This window comes from Ursus maritimus, unplaced genomic scaffold, assembly GCF_017311325.1.
Source record: "Ursus maritimus isolate PB19 unplaced genomic scaffold, ASM1731132v1 scaffold_7, whole genome shotgun sequence".
NCBI lineage: Eukaryota > Metazoa > Chordata > Mammalia > Carnivora > Ursidae > Ursus > Ursus maritimus.
The window spans coordinates 29,207,482-29,224,065 of record NW_024426885.1 but is presented as its reverse complement, the minus strand read 5'-3'; the positions used below and the strand labels follow the sequence as shown (position 1 = coordinate 29,224,065).

Here is a 16,584-nt window from a genome sequence, read left to right as displayed (position 1 = left end):
AGAGACAGCCAGCGAGAGAGGGAACACAAGCAGGGGAGTGGGAGAGGAAGAAGCAGGCTCATAGCGGAGGAGCCTGATGTGGGGCTCGATCCCATAACACCAGGATCACGCCCTGAGCGAAGGCAGACGCTTAACCGCTGTGCCACCCAGGCGCCCCTTGACCACACTTTCTAAAGCACTATTCTCTCCTCGTTATTCTTCAATTTAGCAGGCTGCTTGCTTCCTACACACCATTCTGAATTTTAAATTAATTATTTGTTAGTTTACTTGTTTATTTTTAGTCTCCACTACTAGACTGTAATCTCCAGTGAGGGAGTGGTCTTGTCTTTCTCCTTCACCTCTATTTCCTCACAAACCAGAACAGTGTCTGGCAAATAATAGTCAATAAATATTTGTCAAATGAATTAATGATAGATCGTATTAAAATTTTGTTAATATCTTGATAGGTGAAGCAAAGGCTGAGTACAAAAGAAGAGAGAAAAGGGGAAAGGTAATTTCTATTTAATCAGGGTAGTTGGAAACTTCTAACCCAGTGGTGCTCAAATCTGGCTGCACATTAGAGTCACCTGGGGATCTTTAAAAAGTACCAGCACTGGGTATCTTCTACAGGCCAGCTGACTCAGAACCCCCAGAGGTGGTACCTACACTTAGATATTTTTTAAACACCCCCCCCAGGTGATTGTAATGTGCATAGGCTTGAGAATCACTGTTCTAATGAAGAAAGGCTATAAGGATTTTGACATTAAGATGAGAGCAAGGAGGGGCGCCTGGGTGGCACAGCGGTTAAGCGTCCGCCTTCGGCTCAGGGCGTGATCCTGGTGTTATGGGATCGAGCCCCACATCAGGCTCCTCCGCTATGAGCCTGCTTCTTCCTCTCCCACTCCCCCTGCTTGTGTTCCCTCTCTCGCTGGCTGTCTCTCTCTCTGTTGAATGAATAAATAAAAAAAAAAAAAAAAAAAAAAAAAAGATGAGAGCAAGGAGTTCTGGAGTAGACAGGTCTCCTCAAGTTCAGTGTAGAGTGAGTTAGAATGATGTGTTCTACTCAATCCTTTCAATGCTTAAAACCACATCAGAGGGGCACCTGGGTGGCTCAGTCAGTTGAGTGTCTGACTCTTGGTTTCAGCTCAGGTCACGATCTCGGGTAGTGGGATCGAGCCCTGCGTTGGGTTCCGCACACGGCGCAGAGTCTGCTTGAGATTCTCTCCCTCTTCCTCTTCCTCTGCCCCTCCTGCCACTCGTGCGCACCCCCCCAAAATAAATAAATAAAAAATCTTAAAAAAAAAACAACCCACCAAATCAGAGATGAAATAAACAGAGACAGTATTAGTTGAAAGTGAGGCACCTAATGATGGATAGTTTTTAAAAATTTATAAATAGTGTAGTGTATTTAAGGAAAAACTAAAAACAAAATTTATGTGTATGTGTTCTATTTCTATTTTAAAAGACTTCTGTTTTTATTTACACAAGCAACAACAAAAACATAATTGAGTTTGAAAGGACATCATGTATTATCTTTGGCTCTCAGGTCACTTCTGTCAGAGTCCTACTTGTTGGTTCCTAAATGTCATAACCAGAGCACATCGTGCCATAGTGTTTGCAACCGAATGCTTAAGAAATAACTTTAAGTTTGTTATATTGTGGCACTTGCCAGAGATCTTTCCAACCCACCAAAGCTCGTTCTGTTTCTTCTCGCCTCTCTTTTCCCTTCCTCTGTCCCTCCCTTCCTCTCTTCCTGGTCAGATTATTTTTAGATAATGTTTTCAGGTGTTTTAGGCGACCTGATGAGGCTAGGTGAGGTGCAGCTCTTCTCATTTCCAGAGCTTGCCTTGCTCCTCCATCATGTGAAGGTTGCTTCGAGGATGGCACTCTGTTCCTGAGCTCAAAGGCTGTGGGGCTGTAATTGCTTCTTCTCCTTAATTTATTTAGGTTGCCGCACGCCTTGCCGTAGCTGTAATCCCTCAGTACTGCAATCTGGGAACAATATAAATGGTTGATGGCAGAGAGAGATTTTCAATTGTTGCTTCTCAGTGATTCACATAATGTGCTGTCATTAGCACTTCAATGTGACATATCATGGTTTCCAGGGCTTATTGGGCCATTTATAAATAGCAAATGAAGGTGTTAGAGCTGGGATTGCAGTGTGGTTACTGCCTTAATTGCCTTCACTGGGGAAGGTTGGCAGCATCTTCTCAGGAGGAAAATAAATAGTAATTTTTAGTTTGTCTTTAACCATTTGCAGTTAATTCCTCAAGGGCAAGGATCACAGCTTTCCTTTTTTTGTTGTTCTTCTAGTTTTCTAGTAATTTAATTTTTGCAAAAAATATCTACTCTTCATACTTTAGTTATCATACTTGAGTTGATTTCCAGATTATCAGTACAAATATGCAAATGTATATTTTCTCACCTCAGTTAAGTTCACATTATTTATAATTATTACTGAGACTTACCGCATTTTACACTTACAAAGTGACTTTATAAATAATAACAGCAGCTAACATTTATTGAGTATTTAGTATGTGGTAAAGATGCACAGGCGTTGGCTTGTTCAATTCTTTCCAACAACGCTGTGAGCTGGACACTACTCTTGCCTCCATTTTACGAGGGGAAGTTGATGTTTATTGAGGTTTAGGAAGCCAGTAAATGGGAGAGCTGGGTTTGAAACGCAGCTCAGTCTTATTCCAAAGACAATAGTTTTCAGTGCTCCCAACCCCAGCCTAGTCAGTCCCCTTTTCCAAAGCAGGAACTGAAGACTCCAGCGACGGGAGCACCGCAGGGCCGCACACCGTGCCTGCGACTTCCTGCTTCTAAATGTCCATCCCGCCCCCTCCCCCCCCCCCCCCCCCCCCCCCCCCCCGGGGTTAGCCCTTACAAGTATCGAGGTGTGTGGCTGATGTCGCATGCGTGCCACTCAGGTTGATACAAAAACAAAGGATGAGGACCGGTAGTTAAAAATCAGAGGGGCTTCTATTTACAGCATTAGAGGCAAAAGAGCTGCCTGCCTGGTCTGATGGTGCAGGCACAAGCTCCGGGCTGGGAGGCCAGGGTTTAGAGGCACAGAAGAGGAAAGAAGCAAGTCATGACCACTGGGCACGCAGCCCAGGAGCTACGGCCACTGCCAGGAGCCGGCCTGGGTCCTAGTGATTGATCGTACAGCGTGCATGCCCTTCCCTCAGCAGCCACAGGGCCCCACAAAGAAAGGCTGCTCACGGAGAAGTCTTTGTCAGGGCCTCTAATGAGAGGATTGGGTTTCACATCACAGCTACCCCTAAACAGGTACGCTCTGCTTCTTTCATCTTCCTGATGGCTCCCACGGGAACAGAAAGAAAAAGAACGGAAGCTACACCAAGAAACAGGTCACAGGCTGGTTTGGCTAGGTTTTGCACCTCCTCCGCCCCACCACCTCCAGATGGATAGCTCTGAAATTCTTTAATTGTTACACACCCTGTGTGGCCACTGGACAGCAATGGGAAAAGCTTTCCTAAGAAATTTTTCATAATCCATCCACTGTGACTCTCTGGAAAACGAATGCCCCTGTCCCTTTGCACACGCTATTGCCTCTGCTCGGAAGATCCTCCCCAGACCCCAAACTCTTCTTCCTATGGCTAACTTGTCCTTCTCCTTCAAGGTCCAGCTCAGGCGTTATCTCCAAAAAGCCTTCCTTGATATCCCACGCCCGCCCTCCACCCAGGCTGGCTTCTGTTCCTCTTCTGTCCTGCTAAGGCACTTCTGCCACAGTCCCTGCTGACTCCTCTATCTCCCATGTACACTGTAAGCTCCTTCAGGGCAGGGACAGTGTCCCCAGGGCCCAGCACAGTATCTAGCATACAGCATAAGTGTACTAAGTGTTTATGAATGAATGAATCATGAATGATAAATGAAGGAGGCCGGGATAATATTTGCTTAACTATTTAAAGCACTTGATTTTTTTCAAAACACTCTATTTTTTCTTTTAAAATTAGCCTTTATATTTTTTTCAGATTAAAAAAGCAATAATGCTAACTGCAGCAATTTTACATACAAAAAAAAATGCACAAAGAAGAAAATTAAAACTGTCTGTAATCCTACTATCCAAAGAAAGCCACTTTTTTCATTTAGATGTATGAAGAGATTCCAGTAATTTTCTCTGCATATGAATATATATGAAATTGGAATCCCATTGTCCTCCGTAATTTTCTCAAGGATTGTAATAATATCTTTTGCAGGCAGATAGAGAAGACATTTTTACTGAAATTTAAGTGACGAGAAAACTGGTACCAAAGACGCGCGTGTAATTAACGGCAGAGTCAGGAGTAGAAGCCCGTGCCGCTCCCCGTGAGGCCTGCTGCATAAGTGGTGCTGTTCTTACAAGAAGAAAGTGTGCATTAACCGAGCGCCAGTGGGGCACGGGCTTTGTAACCGGACGTTCTTCCTCAGGAAAGGGACAGATTTAAGCTGCCCCGTGTCTGCACTGCAGCTGTGCAGTGCCTAGGGGCACCGTTAAACATTTCCAAGTGAAACAAGGATGGAGCACTTAGGATCTGATCCCTGGGACGGGCTAACCGGCAGAGTTAGGTGGGCACCATTAAGATTCAGAGTTTCCGTCCAGAAGCCAAATGACATCTGAACAGTGAAGGCTTGGCTGAGAGCATGTTGCTGTGGGAACCACAGCCATACACTGGAGCCCCCATAAACTAGTGGGTAGGACTCCAGTCCATGACCACCGACTATATTCTACAACAGTGTACACAGTAAGTGCTCAATAAATGTGTATTGAGCTGAACTGAATGTGTATTATTATTATTCAGCAGTGACAGTCGGCAAAAAAGAACGTGACCGCAAATATAAATATCACCACCATGACACCCTGTACAGAAAACGCAGTCCACTGTGAACTAGCTGTTCTATTCTAGACAGAGAACTAAACCGTAATCCCCAAACACAAACACACGCCAGACTGTTAGCTCTGCAGATGGGGGAACCATATCTTATTTATCTGTGTGTCCCCAGAACACCTAGCACAGAGCCAGACACATTTGAAGTGTCAGTGTTTTTTGAATTGAATTATATTTGCTTGGCTGGCGTGGGAGTTAAAAAGATGTTGACTAGTAACTCACCATTCCTTTCCCTGGAAGCTCTGTAAATAAAGCTCTTAAAAAAAGCAGCAAGCTAAATTCCAAAAGCCTCTCTTAGGAGAAATGCCCACGGCTGGTGGGGTCTGGACTATGTCCACCAAATGTGCAGATCTCTTCTACACAAACATCACTTACTCCCAAGGGAGCCCCTGACTGGCTGACTGGCTGTGGAGACTCACACGTTCCCTCTTTCCCAATGGCAGGAGGGTCAGGGGAAAGGGTGGGAGTCGATGACGAAGCACTGCTGAACTAAATGTCCTCCTCTTCCCAGGAGAGCGAAAATCTCCAACGGTAGGAGTGTTGGCACTTTTCTAGAAGAACCACCATAACGAACATGGGATGTAGTTGGAAATGCTCTTTTCTGAAGACAAGTTTCTTTTTTAAAGGGCCAGCCTCGTCTTTCCTCTTACCCTAGACTGGAAGGGTGCTACTGGGATGACTTTGCCAGAGCTGCTAGAATCTCACAAGCTGCGATCGAAGTCGACTGGGCAGGTGGAGGGCTCCTATGGGATCTGGGCTGAGGAGCCATTAGGCCACTATCCTCACTTTTTCTAAGTTTATGTAAGAGCAGTAACAAAAACAAAAACAAAACAGTGTTTGCTAATAAGATCCTTTCCCCTTTCCTTAAATACTGAGCTGAGTTTGAAGAAACTTAAATAGAAATTACTGATTTTTCTGGGAGACAATCAAAGCACACTCACCGATCCCCTAAGCTCTTAACAAACTCTCTTGAAGGTTTCATCACCATGTAAAATCCACAAGTTTTTATTGGCAATGTCGGGTTATCAGCTGCACAGCCCTCTGAAGTGGTGGCCAGCACAGCACCCAGGTCCGCCTCCATTACCTGTTCCAAGGGCCTGCTGGCATTCTGTTCAGCTGGTGCCCTGGTCTAGCCTCAGAAATTCTTTCCAGGGGAGACTTCGGACACACTCTCCCCGCTGCTGAGTGCTCTACTTATAAGGTGCAGAGTTTATTAGTGCAAAGAAAGATAAAAAGAAAGCCTGCTACCTTACGTGCTTTTACGTTCGAGTTCTTTATTAGAGTTGGTGTTACCAGGAATACAGCTGCCCAGCTCATTGGAGCTTTTGTGCTGAATCAGTGGGACTTGTTTTAGCTTCCCGCGGACCTGAGTGAGCTCTGCAGCCACCACATATCAACGGAGGCCTCTTGTGCCATGCTTTGAAAGGCAGTTACCCGCAGCACCTCTCATGTGAGGAGAACACAGCCATGAGGACTTGCGTCTTTAACCTGCACACAGCCAGCAAAGGCACACAGAGAGCTGACATGGAACCCAGGTTTGTCCATCTCTGGAAATCCAGCCCGTCTAGTCATCCAAAGACCATCATTTTCTAGCCTAGGGTTTTCTTCTCTCCCGTTCCTTAAGATGTCCATTTCCATCTCCAGACCCAATAGAGGCAAATATTGGCCTCAGACCATAGGACAGACACCAAAGAGTACCATAAGGAAGAGAAAAGAAAATCAGATTTAGAACAGCAAAACTCTGAGAGTCCCAGTTCCCAGTGCTTGTTGGACCTTGGATAAGCCACTTAATATCATCATTGAACCCTAGCTTCTCTTCACCAGCCTCTCTTCAGAGCAATTCCAAAAAGTGTAATTATCTTGTTTTTATGTTTATTTATTTTCCATTTCTCACTACGCTTTATTAGCTTATGCGCTCCAAGAGTTCAGGGACCTTGTCTTTTTGGTTCATCAAGGAGGCCCACTGCAGGAACAACGATCAGCATGTAGTACACGATAAGGGGAGGGAATGAGATTTGAGTGAGGGAGGGAGGGAATGAGGCAAGAAGGAAGGACAGAGAAAAGGGAGGACAGAATGGATGGAGCATTACTGAGGTACCATATACGAAAGTGGTCTGTAAATTATTAAGTATTACCCACATTATTAAAACAATGATAACTAACAGTTGATGCATTAATTATACCAGAGTGACATTTTAAAAATATAAGCTAGATCATATTATTTCCCTGCTTAAAACCCTCCACTGGCTTTTCATACTATGTATGATAAAGTCAAACTCCTGTTAGCTTACAAAGCCTTATGGGATCTGACCCCTGGTGGCCTCATGTCCAACTAGTCCCCCCTTCTCTGCCAGGCCCCCATCACTCTGGTGTCCTTGCGTTTCCTCAAACATGCAAGTCCATTCCCGCTTTGGAGCCTTTGTGCTAGCCTCTTCCCCTGCCTGAAAAATCCACATGGCTGGTTCTTTCTTGTCATTGGGCTCTTGGCCTAAACGTCACCTTTCAGAGAAGCCTTCCTATACACTCACTCCAAAGGAGCCCTCACTGACTCCTCGTTACAGTACTCTACTATTTGTTTATTCATTTATTTATTAATAGTCTCCTCCCCAGTGCCTGATGGTCAACAAATATTTATTTTTGTGTGACAATGTATTTGTTTAATGCTAACACTTCATAGAGACTTTTCTAGTTATTATTTTGTTTTATCTCCGCAGGTTTATAAGCTCAGACAAACAAACAAAAAATCATGTGGTTCCAACCTGAAAATTCCCTCTCCACTGTACACTAGCCACTGCTACACAGACACACACACACACACACACACACACACACACACACACACACTTTGAGAGAGGTAGCCTGGCCCTGTGAATAAAAGCAATGGTGTCAGTCAGTTCTAATATTTGTGACTTAACTGGAGTCATGTACAATCCGTGCTACAATAACTACTTCGTCCTCTAATCTATAGGGATTCTTTTGAAACACGGAAATGGTACCATTGGGTGCCAAGCTGCTCTCTGTTCTGGGCTTGGAAGCCTCCTGGCTCAGGTCAGGGGTGAAAATGAGGGGAATGCAGGGTGGAAATAGGCAGAGGGAAGCAGATGGCAGGAACACCCACGGGTTTTAGTTGGGTTTGCTTACTGTGGATCCAAGCGCAGGAGTAATTCTGTAGGAAGAGTACTGGACTACAGCACAGGGAACGATTCTAGACCTGGTTTTATATCTTCCTCTCCCCTCTACTCGGACTATCAGCTCCTCTGTTATAGGAGGTGCAACTGGATCTCCTCAAAGGGGAATCCCAGCTCTCACAGTCTATGAGCTAATGAGAGGAGTCTGACCTTTCCCCGTGACCATGACGTCCGTGAAAAAGATGACCCGTGTAATATTTTTGATGAGTGCAGCTTCTCTGGACTAAGTGGGATCTCGTTGACTGGCCAGTACGCTCACCCAACAAACCACGATCTCTGCTCTTGCCAGGCTTCTTTAGCCTTCCCGTCCCTTCTCTGTCCTAGGGGATTTGGCGTCCTTGGCAAATGCCCTCACTGTCACATAGGGGTCAACACCAACTGCGAGTGCACCCCAGCCACTCCCTAAGAGACGGTTCCTACTGCATCCGATCCGGGCCAGCACGCTCCCACGTGCTTTCAACATGTTGCATCTGATGTTAGATAATGTCTCCTATTAGCATTAAAAGAAAACAATCTGGAAAAATTCACTCTCAAGCAGAGTTCAAACAGGCCACAAGTAGATGTGGAATCACAACTGCACAAGGTTTGTTAAAATAATAGTAGTAAATAAATACATAAATGTATATGTGTATGTGCACATATGCATATGTATATATGAGTGTGTGTATACAGATGTGTGTGTGTGTGTAGTGAAGCCAAAAGTCTGTGAAATGGGTCAAGAGAACAAAGACATGAATACTTCTGCTGTCCAATTTATGAAATTACCTGGTTACAGAGGGAGGAGAAAAATTCTCCCAGTATGGAACAAGGCATGGTCAAAATAACTGAATGACATGGAAGAGGAGTTGGGAATCTTTATCTCACACTTACTGGTAATGGGTTGAAATTCTGGTCCACGAGGTGATTATATCCATGGTCAAAAAATGAGTGTCGTATCACGACATCAATGCCCTGATTGGCCAGCATTCCTAAAGTGTTCAACCACCTAAAAAAACAGGAAAAACAATGCTACATCAATACATCTTAAAAATTGCATATAGCAAGCTCCACAGGAATTGGCTAACACACACACATATACACCAACCCCCACCATGAAATTTACCTAGTACTTTAAAGGCGAAGATTATTTAAAAGTGAAGATTATTTTAAGCATTGAGTACACAGCTGGGAGATGTTTTAGGGATTATCAAATCCAACCTCATCTTTTTATAGGAAAAGAAACAGACGTCCAGGGGAGTAAAAGGAATTGTGCTTGGTCATAAAATATCTTGTTCCTAATGGCTTATCTTACCCCTGTAATACTAACAAATAAAATGAATACCCTAGCCACTTGTAAGCCTAAATATCATTCTCCTCACCCCGTGGCCACAGGACACACAATCACAGGAGCACACACACTATACTCTCCATCACTCAAACTCCCCTGCTTGCACCCTGTCATTGTACATGTACCTTTCATGTGACTCTAACTCACATACTCCCATGACCTAGGCAAGAAGGGTCCAGCCATTTGCATCTCTCATATATCACTGTCAGCAGTCAATGCAGTAACAATTTTCCTTGGTACTGTAATTAACCATGCAGAGCTTCAACCATGCTACCATCACACACATCATAATGGAGGACCTGCATTGCTCACACGTTATCACATACTCCACTATGCCATATACCCACTTTCCAGGGTGTGCTATCCTTCAAAAATACTGCCCTCTTGGTTCCAACACCCACCGCTAACTCTGCCTTTATTAATTATGCATTCAATTCGTTCACTCATTTACTCATTCATTTAATTTTCTCTTTGTATTCCCACTTCTAAAACTTTGGGAAATTTCTAATTGTAATTATATCTATATCTATATCTATATCTATATCTATATCTATATCTATATCTATATCTATATCTATATCTATATCTATATCTATATCTATATCTATATCTATATCTATATCTATATCTATATCTATATCTATATCTATATCTATATCTATATCTATATCTATATCTATATCTATATCTATATCTATATCTATATCTATAAGAGCTTCATATATATAAATGTGACTGAGAACTTCAGTCTCATGGTATAAAAGATAAGGTGTTTCACAATCTTTCCTGAGCATGCATGTGAGCCTTCATCTGCACTTCTTCTCCCCTCTTCTCTCACCCTAAACTCCATTCCCTGGTTCTAAGCCACATATAATTACTCTAGGCTGCCCAAACTCACCATGCTTTCACATACTCACCTGAGTCTTCATACATGTTTTAACTTCTGCTTAGAATTCCCTTTCTCTCCTCCTCTAACCCACCTCACCTCATCTGGCAAATTACTTCCCATCTGTTCATCTCTAAGTCAAGTGTCATCTCCTTCCAAACTCTGCTGTTCCAGCCAACAGTAGTACCTCTGTACCTTCACAGAACTCTTATTTATACCCTCTGCCAGCCCACGATAATTACTTCCTTACTTCTCTGCTGTCCCCCAGTTGGTTAAGAGCTCACTGAGAACAGACACGATGTTTTAGCTTTATACCCCAAATACCCATCTCAGTTCCTAGCACACTGGAGGTGCTTCATAGTCTTTGTTAGGTTGAAATTGATCCGGATAAAATTAGATTCAAGGAACTTTGAGAATCACCATTCAGCATACTAGGGACAAATTATGCATAACTATGATTTCCCAAATTTGAAACCATATGGAACACCAAATTAGTGACTTGTAGAATTAAACTTTTTCTTTAATGGAATAAAGAGCATTGCTAATTTTTATATTATGAATGGATATTATTAACATCTTAAAATCTTTTTCACATTGACAATTATATTTTGTTCTCATAAAAACTAACAAATATTTACTGATAATTAGAATTATAAAAACAAAATAAAACAATGCAAAATGCAAAAACAAAAGTTTAAAATCAAAAAGAAAATCTGACAATAATACAACAGAACTTCTGTTGTTGTTGTTGTTGTTCAGACTGGGACATAAAAAAAATTACTTTTGGGATATCACATGCTTACGCTAATTGCCTTTATTATTTTTATTAATTTACCAATCCTGTGAAATCAGGATACAGATTTAATTACACTAAATATAGAACTGATTAATTATATAACTAACTAACTAATATATACTAATACTGAGACACAGTATTGAACATTCTGGGGTAGAACTATATAACACGAATTCTGGGTGGTGCACTAAATCAGTGCTCTCTCCACCAATGCAGCACAAGTAAGATAGGGTTTATATCTAACAAGTATTTACCTATAAAAACAAGTATATCTTATTCACCCTTCTATCCCTACGCTTGCTGAACAAAGAAACAAAATGATGAGTAAATACATAATCACATCTAGCAGCAGCTGGATATCCATACAGGACTGTATTTTGGTATTTTAAATATCCCATTTGTTCATTCATTCATTACTCATTCAACATGAATTAATCAGCTGTAAATGCCAGGCCTTGTTCTCAGCATTGAGGATAGACACAAAAATGCTTGTGTGACCATGCGAGTCATTTGTAAGGCACTGGGTATGTAAATACCTGTACTCATTTATAGGAAGGGTATCAAATTCCTACTTGTGACCTCGATAGACCTTATAACAGTGATCCACAAAGAATATATATATACTCAACAAACAAAAGTTAACTGGTAAATCTGGGGGGTGTTTTTGCTAGTAAGGGGAGTTTTTGAAGGAACTCTAACGTGAGAGGGAAGAATATGCATCATCCTTTCCAAACCCACATCCTATATATACATCCAGGGTCTGGAGCATTCGAAATGACTATGACCAGAACCCTTGCTTCCCTGTGCTTTTCAGAGTGGAACGGTTAGGGGACGTTATCATCCTCTTCCTCTTGTAAATAATAAGCCCTTGAAGAGGGCAGATAAATGGTGTTCCAAGTCTCCCTTTCCAAAGCAAGTAAGGAAAAGTGGCAGGATGACTGGTACATCCCACCAAGGAGGCTACTGGAGCCAGTAGTTTCCATTCCACAAAAATGGACTGACTATTGCCTGGGTGGCGGATACTACCAGGTGCTGGAGACACAGCAGTATGCCAAGGGTACGTCTGTAGTGCCCTGGAGAGTCTCAAAGCCCTGGCTGGAATCAGAAAGTTCTGATTCATGCATAAATGTGCATGAAGCTTGTCATTATGCCATAAATTGAAGAAAGCCTGAAAGATGCCTTCTTTCCAAGGAATCTTGCTAGTCTTCTGGAGCTTCTTAGAATGCTTTATTCCCCCTGCTCCCACCCCCCAGGAAGCAATTTATGCTTCTTGGAAAACTAGACTCAAAGGACACTTTGCTGGGTGCTGCCAGCAGAGGGGAGAGCAAATGGGTGATAAAGAGGTAAGGCGGAAGGCCAGGAGCCAAGTGAGCTAGTGTTCAGCTGATCCGTGATCTGTAGCTGATCCTACACGCCGGATTCCTGACCTACAACCTAAGCCTGAACAACGATGTTAATCTGGGTTTGCAAAGTGACCTCAGAGACCTGTGGAGACTTGGCTGGTGCTCATGAAAAGGCAGGTCTTTCTCCAGCTTCCTCCATGAAGGGCTGTAGTGTTTCTCATTTCACGTCTTTCTCTGAAGGGAAGAATTCTCGTGAAAACACTCAGGACAACTGGGCTGCTTGCGGGCCCAGCAGCAGCGTCTGTCTATGACAGCTGAGCAAAAGCCCATTCCTCTGTTGGTTCTAAGAGGCCCCTGCAGTCTGAACTGCCACTGGCTTCTTGCCCTTGCTCCACGGCTCACAGTGAAACCTGGTGAGGAGTGTATTTTTGAAAGAAGGCTCTCAGAACCACTGTATCAAATGCCGATTCATTCCCTTTCGTTCAACGGAACCACGCTCATCGAACAACTGCTCCGTGCCACTCAATGCTAGATGCCGAGAACACAGGCATGGAAGACCCAGCGTTATCATCATATATTCTTTAGACTCATTATCTTTATCTGCATGTGCCAGGGTTCCATCTGCAAAGACAATCTGCCTGACTGCCCTGATTTGTCCTTTACAGATGTATTCAAGAAGCTGCCTTAATGGAGGGAAACTACATGTGTTTAATTAGGAACAGCTGTTAGAAAGGAAACAGAAAGCTGAGGGCATAGCTCAGTTCTTAGGAGGACCATGCCACAGACAAAAAAACCAGGGCCACGGGACCAGAGTAGCACAGGACCAGGTCACTTGGTGAGTCCGTGGTCCTGAGGGGTTTGTCCCCACCACATGATGCTGGCAGGCCAGTCAGAGCCCTTTGTGCTTCCGGTGTTAAGCTGTCGTCCAGATGACTGCAGAAGCCTTCAAATCCATTGTCCCATTGCCGGCCTCGCCAAACCCTTGTGTGTACTATTTCCAAAGCCAACATGGAAACACAGGTCAGATGGGGTCTCTCTCTTCCTCCAAAGTCTTCAGTGGCTTGCCACTGAGTGTACAACAAGGACTCACTTCCTCTGCCTGGCATTCATGGCCTTCCACAATTCGTGGGGAATCCCCCCTCCCCCCCCAGCCCTCACTATATCTCTGCAGCGCCTGAGGCTTTCATCACAGGACTCGTTTCCCCTCCCCTGTGCCTTTTCCCATAATGTTCCTTCTGCCTCAAATGCTCCCCTCCACCATCACCACAGTTCTCCACCCATAGAAATCAGAGTAATCTTTCTGTGTCCACCTCAAATGCTACTTCCTCCATGAAGCCCTTCCTGATCTTCCCAGTCAGAGAAATTCCTGATTCCTTTGCCTGTCTACCACTTCTTTTTGTGGACAGACCATGTGAGGCAGAAAGAAAGATCGTCTAAGGTAGTGGCAAAGAGGCTAGAGTCTGGAGCAGACTGCCTAGGCTTGAGTCCAATCTCTCACACCTATCTCACTGGGTGGCTGTAAAACAGTAGTATCTGTATCACTGGTTGTTAAGTCACTAGATATAGAGAGAGCAGTTCAGAAATTATGCGGCACATAGAGTTAAAATTATTATTATTACGGCACTAATCTCCTACACTTTTTCTTATCTCCTGTCTCTGTTCCTCTATTACCTATCTCCTAGGACTATGGAGAAAATGAAGTGAGAAATTGTATGTCGTCTGCACTGTCTTTGAATGACAGACCTTAAATAAAGGTCTTACGACTCTACGGTCACTAACTACTACTGTAGTAGTACTCTGATGCCCGTACCTGACATCTTAGTGTCTAGAGAAGTCACTCATCACTGTTCGTTGAATGGGTTACACCCATTCACAAAGGAACAGATAAAGAACTTTCAGTGGGAAATGAGCCTCCCCCTCCAGCCAGCAGAATAATGAGCAGCACCACTTCACTGTCCTTCTTTCCTTAAAGTCCCTGGGAGTGAAACTGCATGCTACTCACAAGAATCCTGCAGCATAGGAATCTGACAGATTGTTTGTGCCTCCAGCTGAGGTGGTCACCACACCTTCAAGCCAAATCTTCTTTCCTGGGGTGTACGCATTGACCACCTGTTCACACAACAAAAGCAGACGGGGATAGGAGGGTTTTAAAAGTTGTTCGCAAGTGAGAAGGAAGACATTCCCTGGAGGGAGCTGCCAGTACCCTGTTCCCAGGTGGTCATGATCTGTGCTTTTGTCATGATGATTCACCCCACAGAGTGAGCTGGCATGCACACACACACATATGCACATACGCGTACCACACACCCACACACACACACCCAGAACACACACAAACATTAACATTGACATATGTCCACTCAAAGAAATGATAATTTTTCCCTAAGTAAACACAAGTGAAAATATGACCATTAGAACAACTGCATTTTCCAGGACATAAGCTGACTGCAACACCCTTCACGGAAGTATAAATCATGTGATATTCCCATTTTAACAAATATTGATAAGGAAATTTTCTTAATACTCTGTTATGGCACATCCCAGGATGAGTCTACTGTCCATACATCAGAAATGAGAAATCATGAGGGCAGAGGTCAATGCTCAGGAGAAATATTTTATAATCACCAGACATGTATATATATTACAACCGCATTTCAAAAATAACTGCAGTAAGTATTAAAAAAAGTCACTGAGCCACAGGTGAAAGATCCCACCTTGGGAGCTTTCCAAGCAGAAGTTTTAAAATGGCCCAGTGTCTGGTCCCCAAATTGGAGGCTGGCCAGACTATCCAGATTAGGGCCCAGATCCCCTAGACAGCAGTCTGGCAGTACTTAGGGATAATGTTGTACTCTGGGAAGCCCCTGGAAGCAGAGCCTGAGACAAAGACTTATCTATAAATAGTTGATTTGGGAAGTAATAACAGGGAGCAGGAAGGAGGAACCAGAGGGCTGAATTAGGGAAAAGGCAAAACCAGTACCAGAATGTGTTTTCAAGTTGGCAACCACTGTTGGCAACTTGTACTCAACCCCGCAGAGAACTTGGTAAGAGTCTTATGAACTATGTCTCAGAACTTTTCTCCCAGGGGAATTCAAGGAGAAGCATACTCATCCCTTGGCTCCTACCCCCCAAAAGGTCAAGAGTAGCCTTGGGCTTGTTAACCTCTGTCCCTCCGCATTACCCCACTTAATTGTGTAGGCATGAGCGTTGAGCAGGTTCCCTGAGTTCTGCATCTCTGCCTTAGTGAAGTCCTAGAGCAGGAAACGAGAAGCGAGGTTGTACCGCATCCCATGGGTGCCAAGCTGGTGACAGCTTGTGCACCTGCCCAGCTCTGGTCTCTGCAGCAATAGTTAGTACGGGAGGTAAGACTGAGAGGATGCCAGTTATGCACGAGCAGAGCTGGATAAAGACAACAGTGTATTTGGATCCTATGGACCAACAATTCCTCTCTTAGGCATACAAACCAAAGGAATTCTTCCTTAGGCCTCTAAGGAGACAAGTATGAGGATGTTCACTATGTCGCTGTTCGATACAGGTTTCCACTGCCGGAGGAATGGAAAAGTAGAAGGTGGTGGATACATACCATATAACATTATGCACCAGTTGGAGCAATAAAGTCAATATAAATCCAGAAACATGAATTAGCTTCAAAGATTTAGTGGTGAGTTAAAAAAAATAGCAACAGAATGAGATTTATGTCACAATATTATTTATATAATTACTCATTCATATCCACTAACAAAAGAGTTTCTAAAGATACATGTCTCTTAAGGACACGTACCAAATGCAGAAGGAAGGCACGCGTAAGAGGGAGGTGAATGTGAGCAGAGATTAGAGATCAAGGCGAAAACGAAAACAAAAGGCTCTTCAGGAACTGATGATAGTCTGCTGTAGTTGAGGGGCATGGTTTTAATTCAATTATCTGCACCTCAGATCCCCCAAAAGAAAAAAAGTAATGTGAGATGTAGCATAAATGCCAGAACTTTCCTTTTCCCAAACCCAGAGACAGACATCAGCAAACAACCATGTTCCTCTTTTCATTTCTCCCTAGGTATAACTGCTTGTCCTCTCCCCCCATCTACTAGCGTGTTTGCATTATTTGAGAACTATTTTAGAATCAGGGTTGGCAAAGTGTCGACCCTTTCAGGAGTAAGTTGTAAAAATATTTCACAAATT

The 16,584-nt window shown here is 43.5% G+C and overlaps 1 protein-coding gene across 1 annotated transcript in view; it reads right to left on the bottom strand.

Annotated features, from left to right (window-relative positions):
• The window catches only part of HPSE2 (heparanase 2 (inactive)), a 634,212-nt gene that overhangs the window by 129,736 nt on the left and 487,892 nt on the right, over positions 1–16,584 (bottom strand). The window contains exons 8-9 of the mRNA XM_008704932.1: positions 14,414–14,520; positions 8,930–9,044 (exon numbers count right to left, since the gene is read on the bottom strand). Of these exons, the coding sequence (XP_008703154.1) occupies positions 8,930–9,044; positions 14,414–14,520 (222 nt within the window). The remainder of the gene's footprint in view (positions 1–8,929; positions 9,045–14,413; positions 14,521–16,584) is intronic.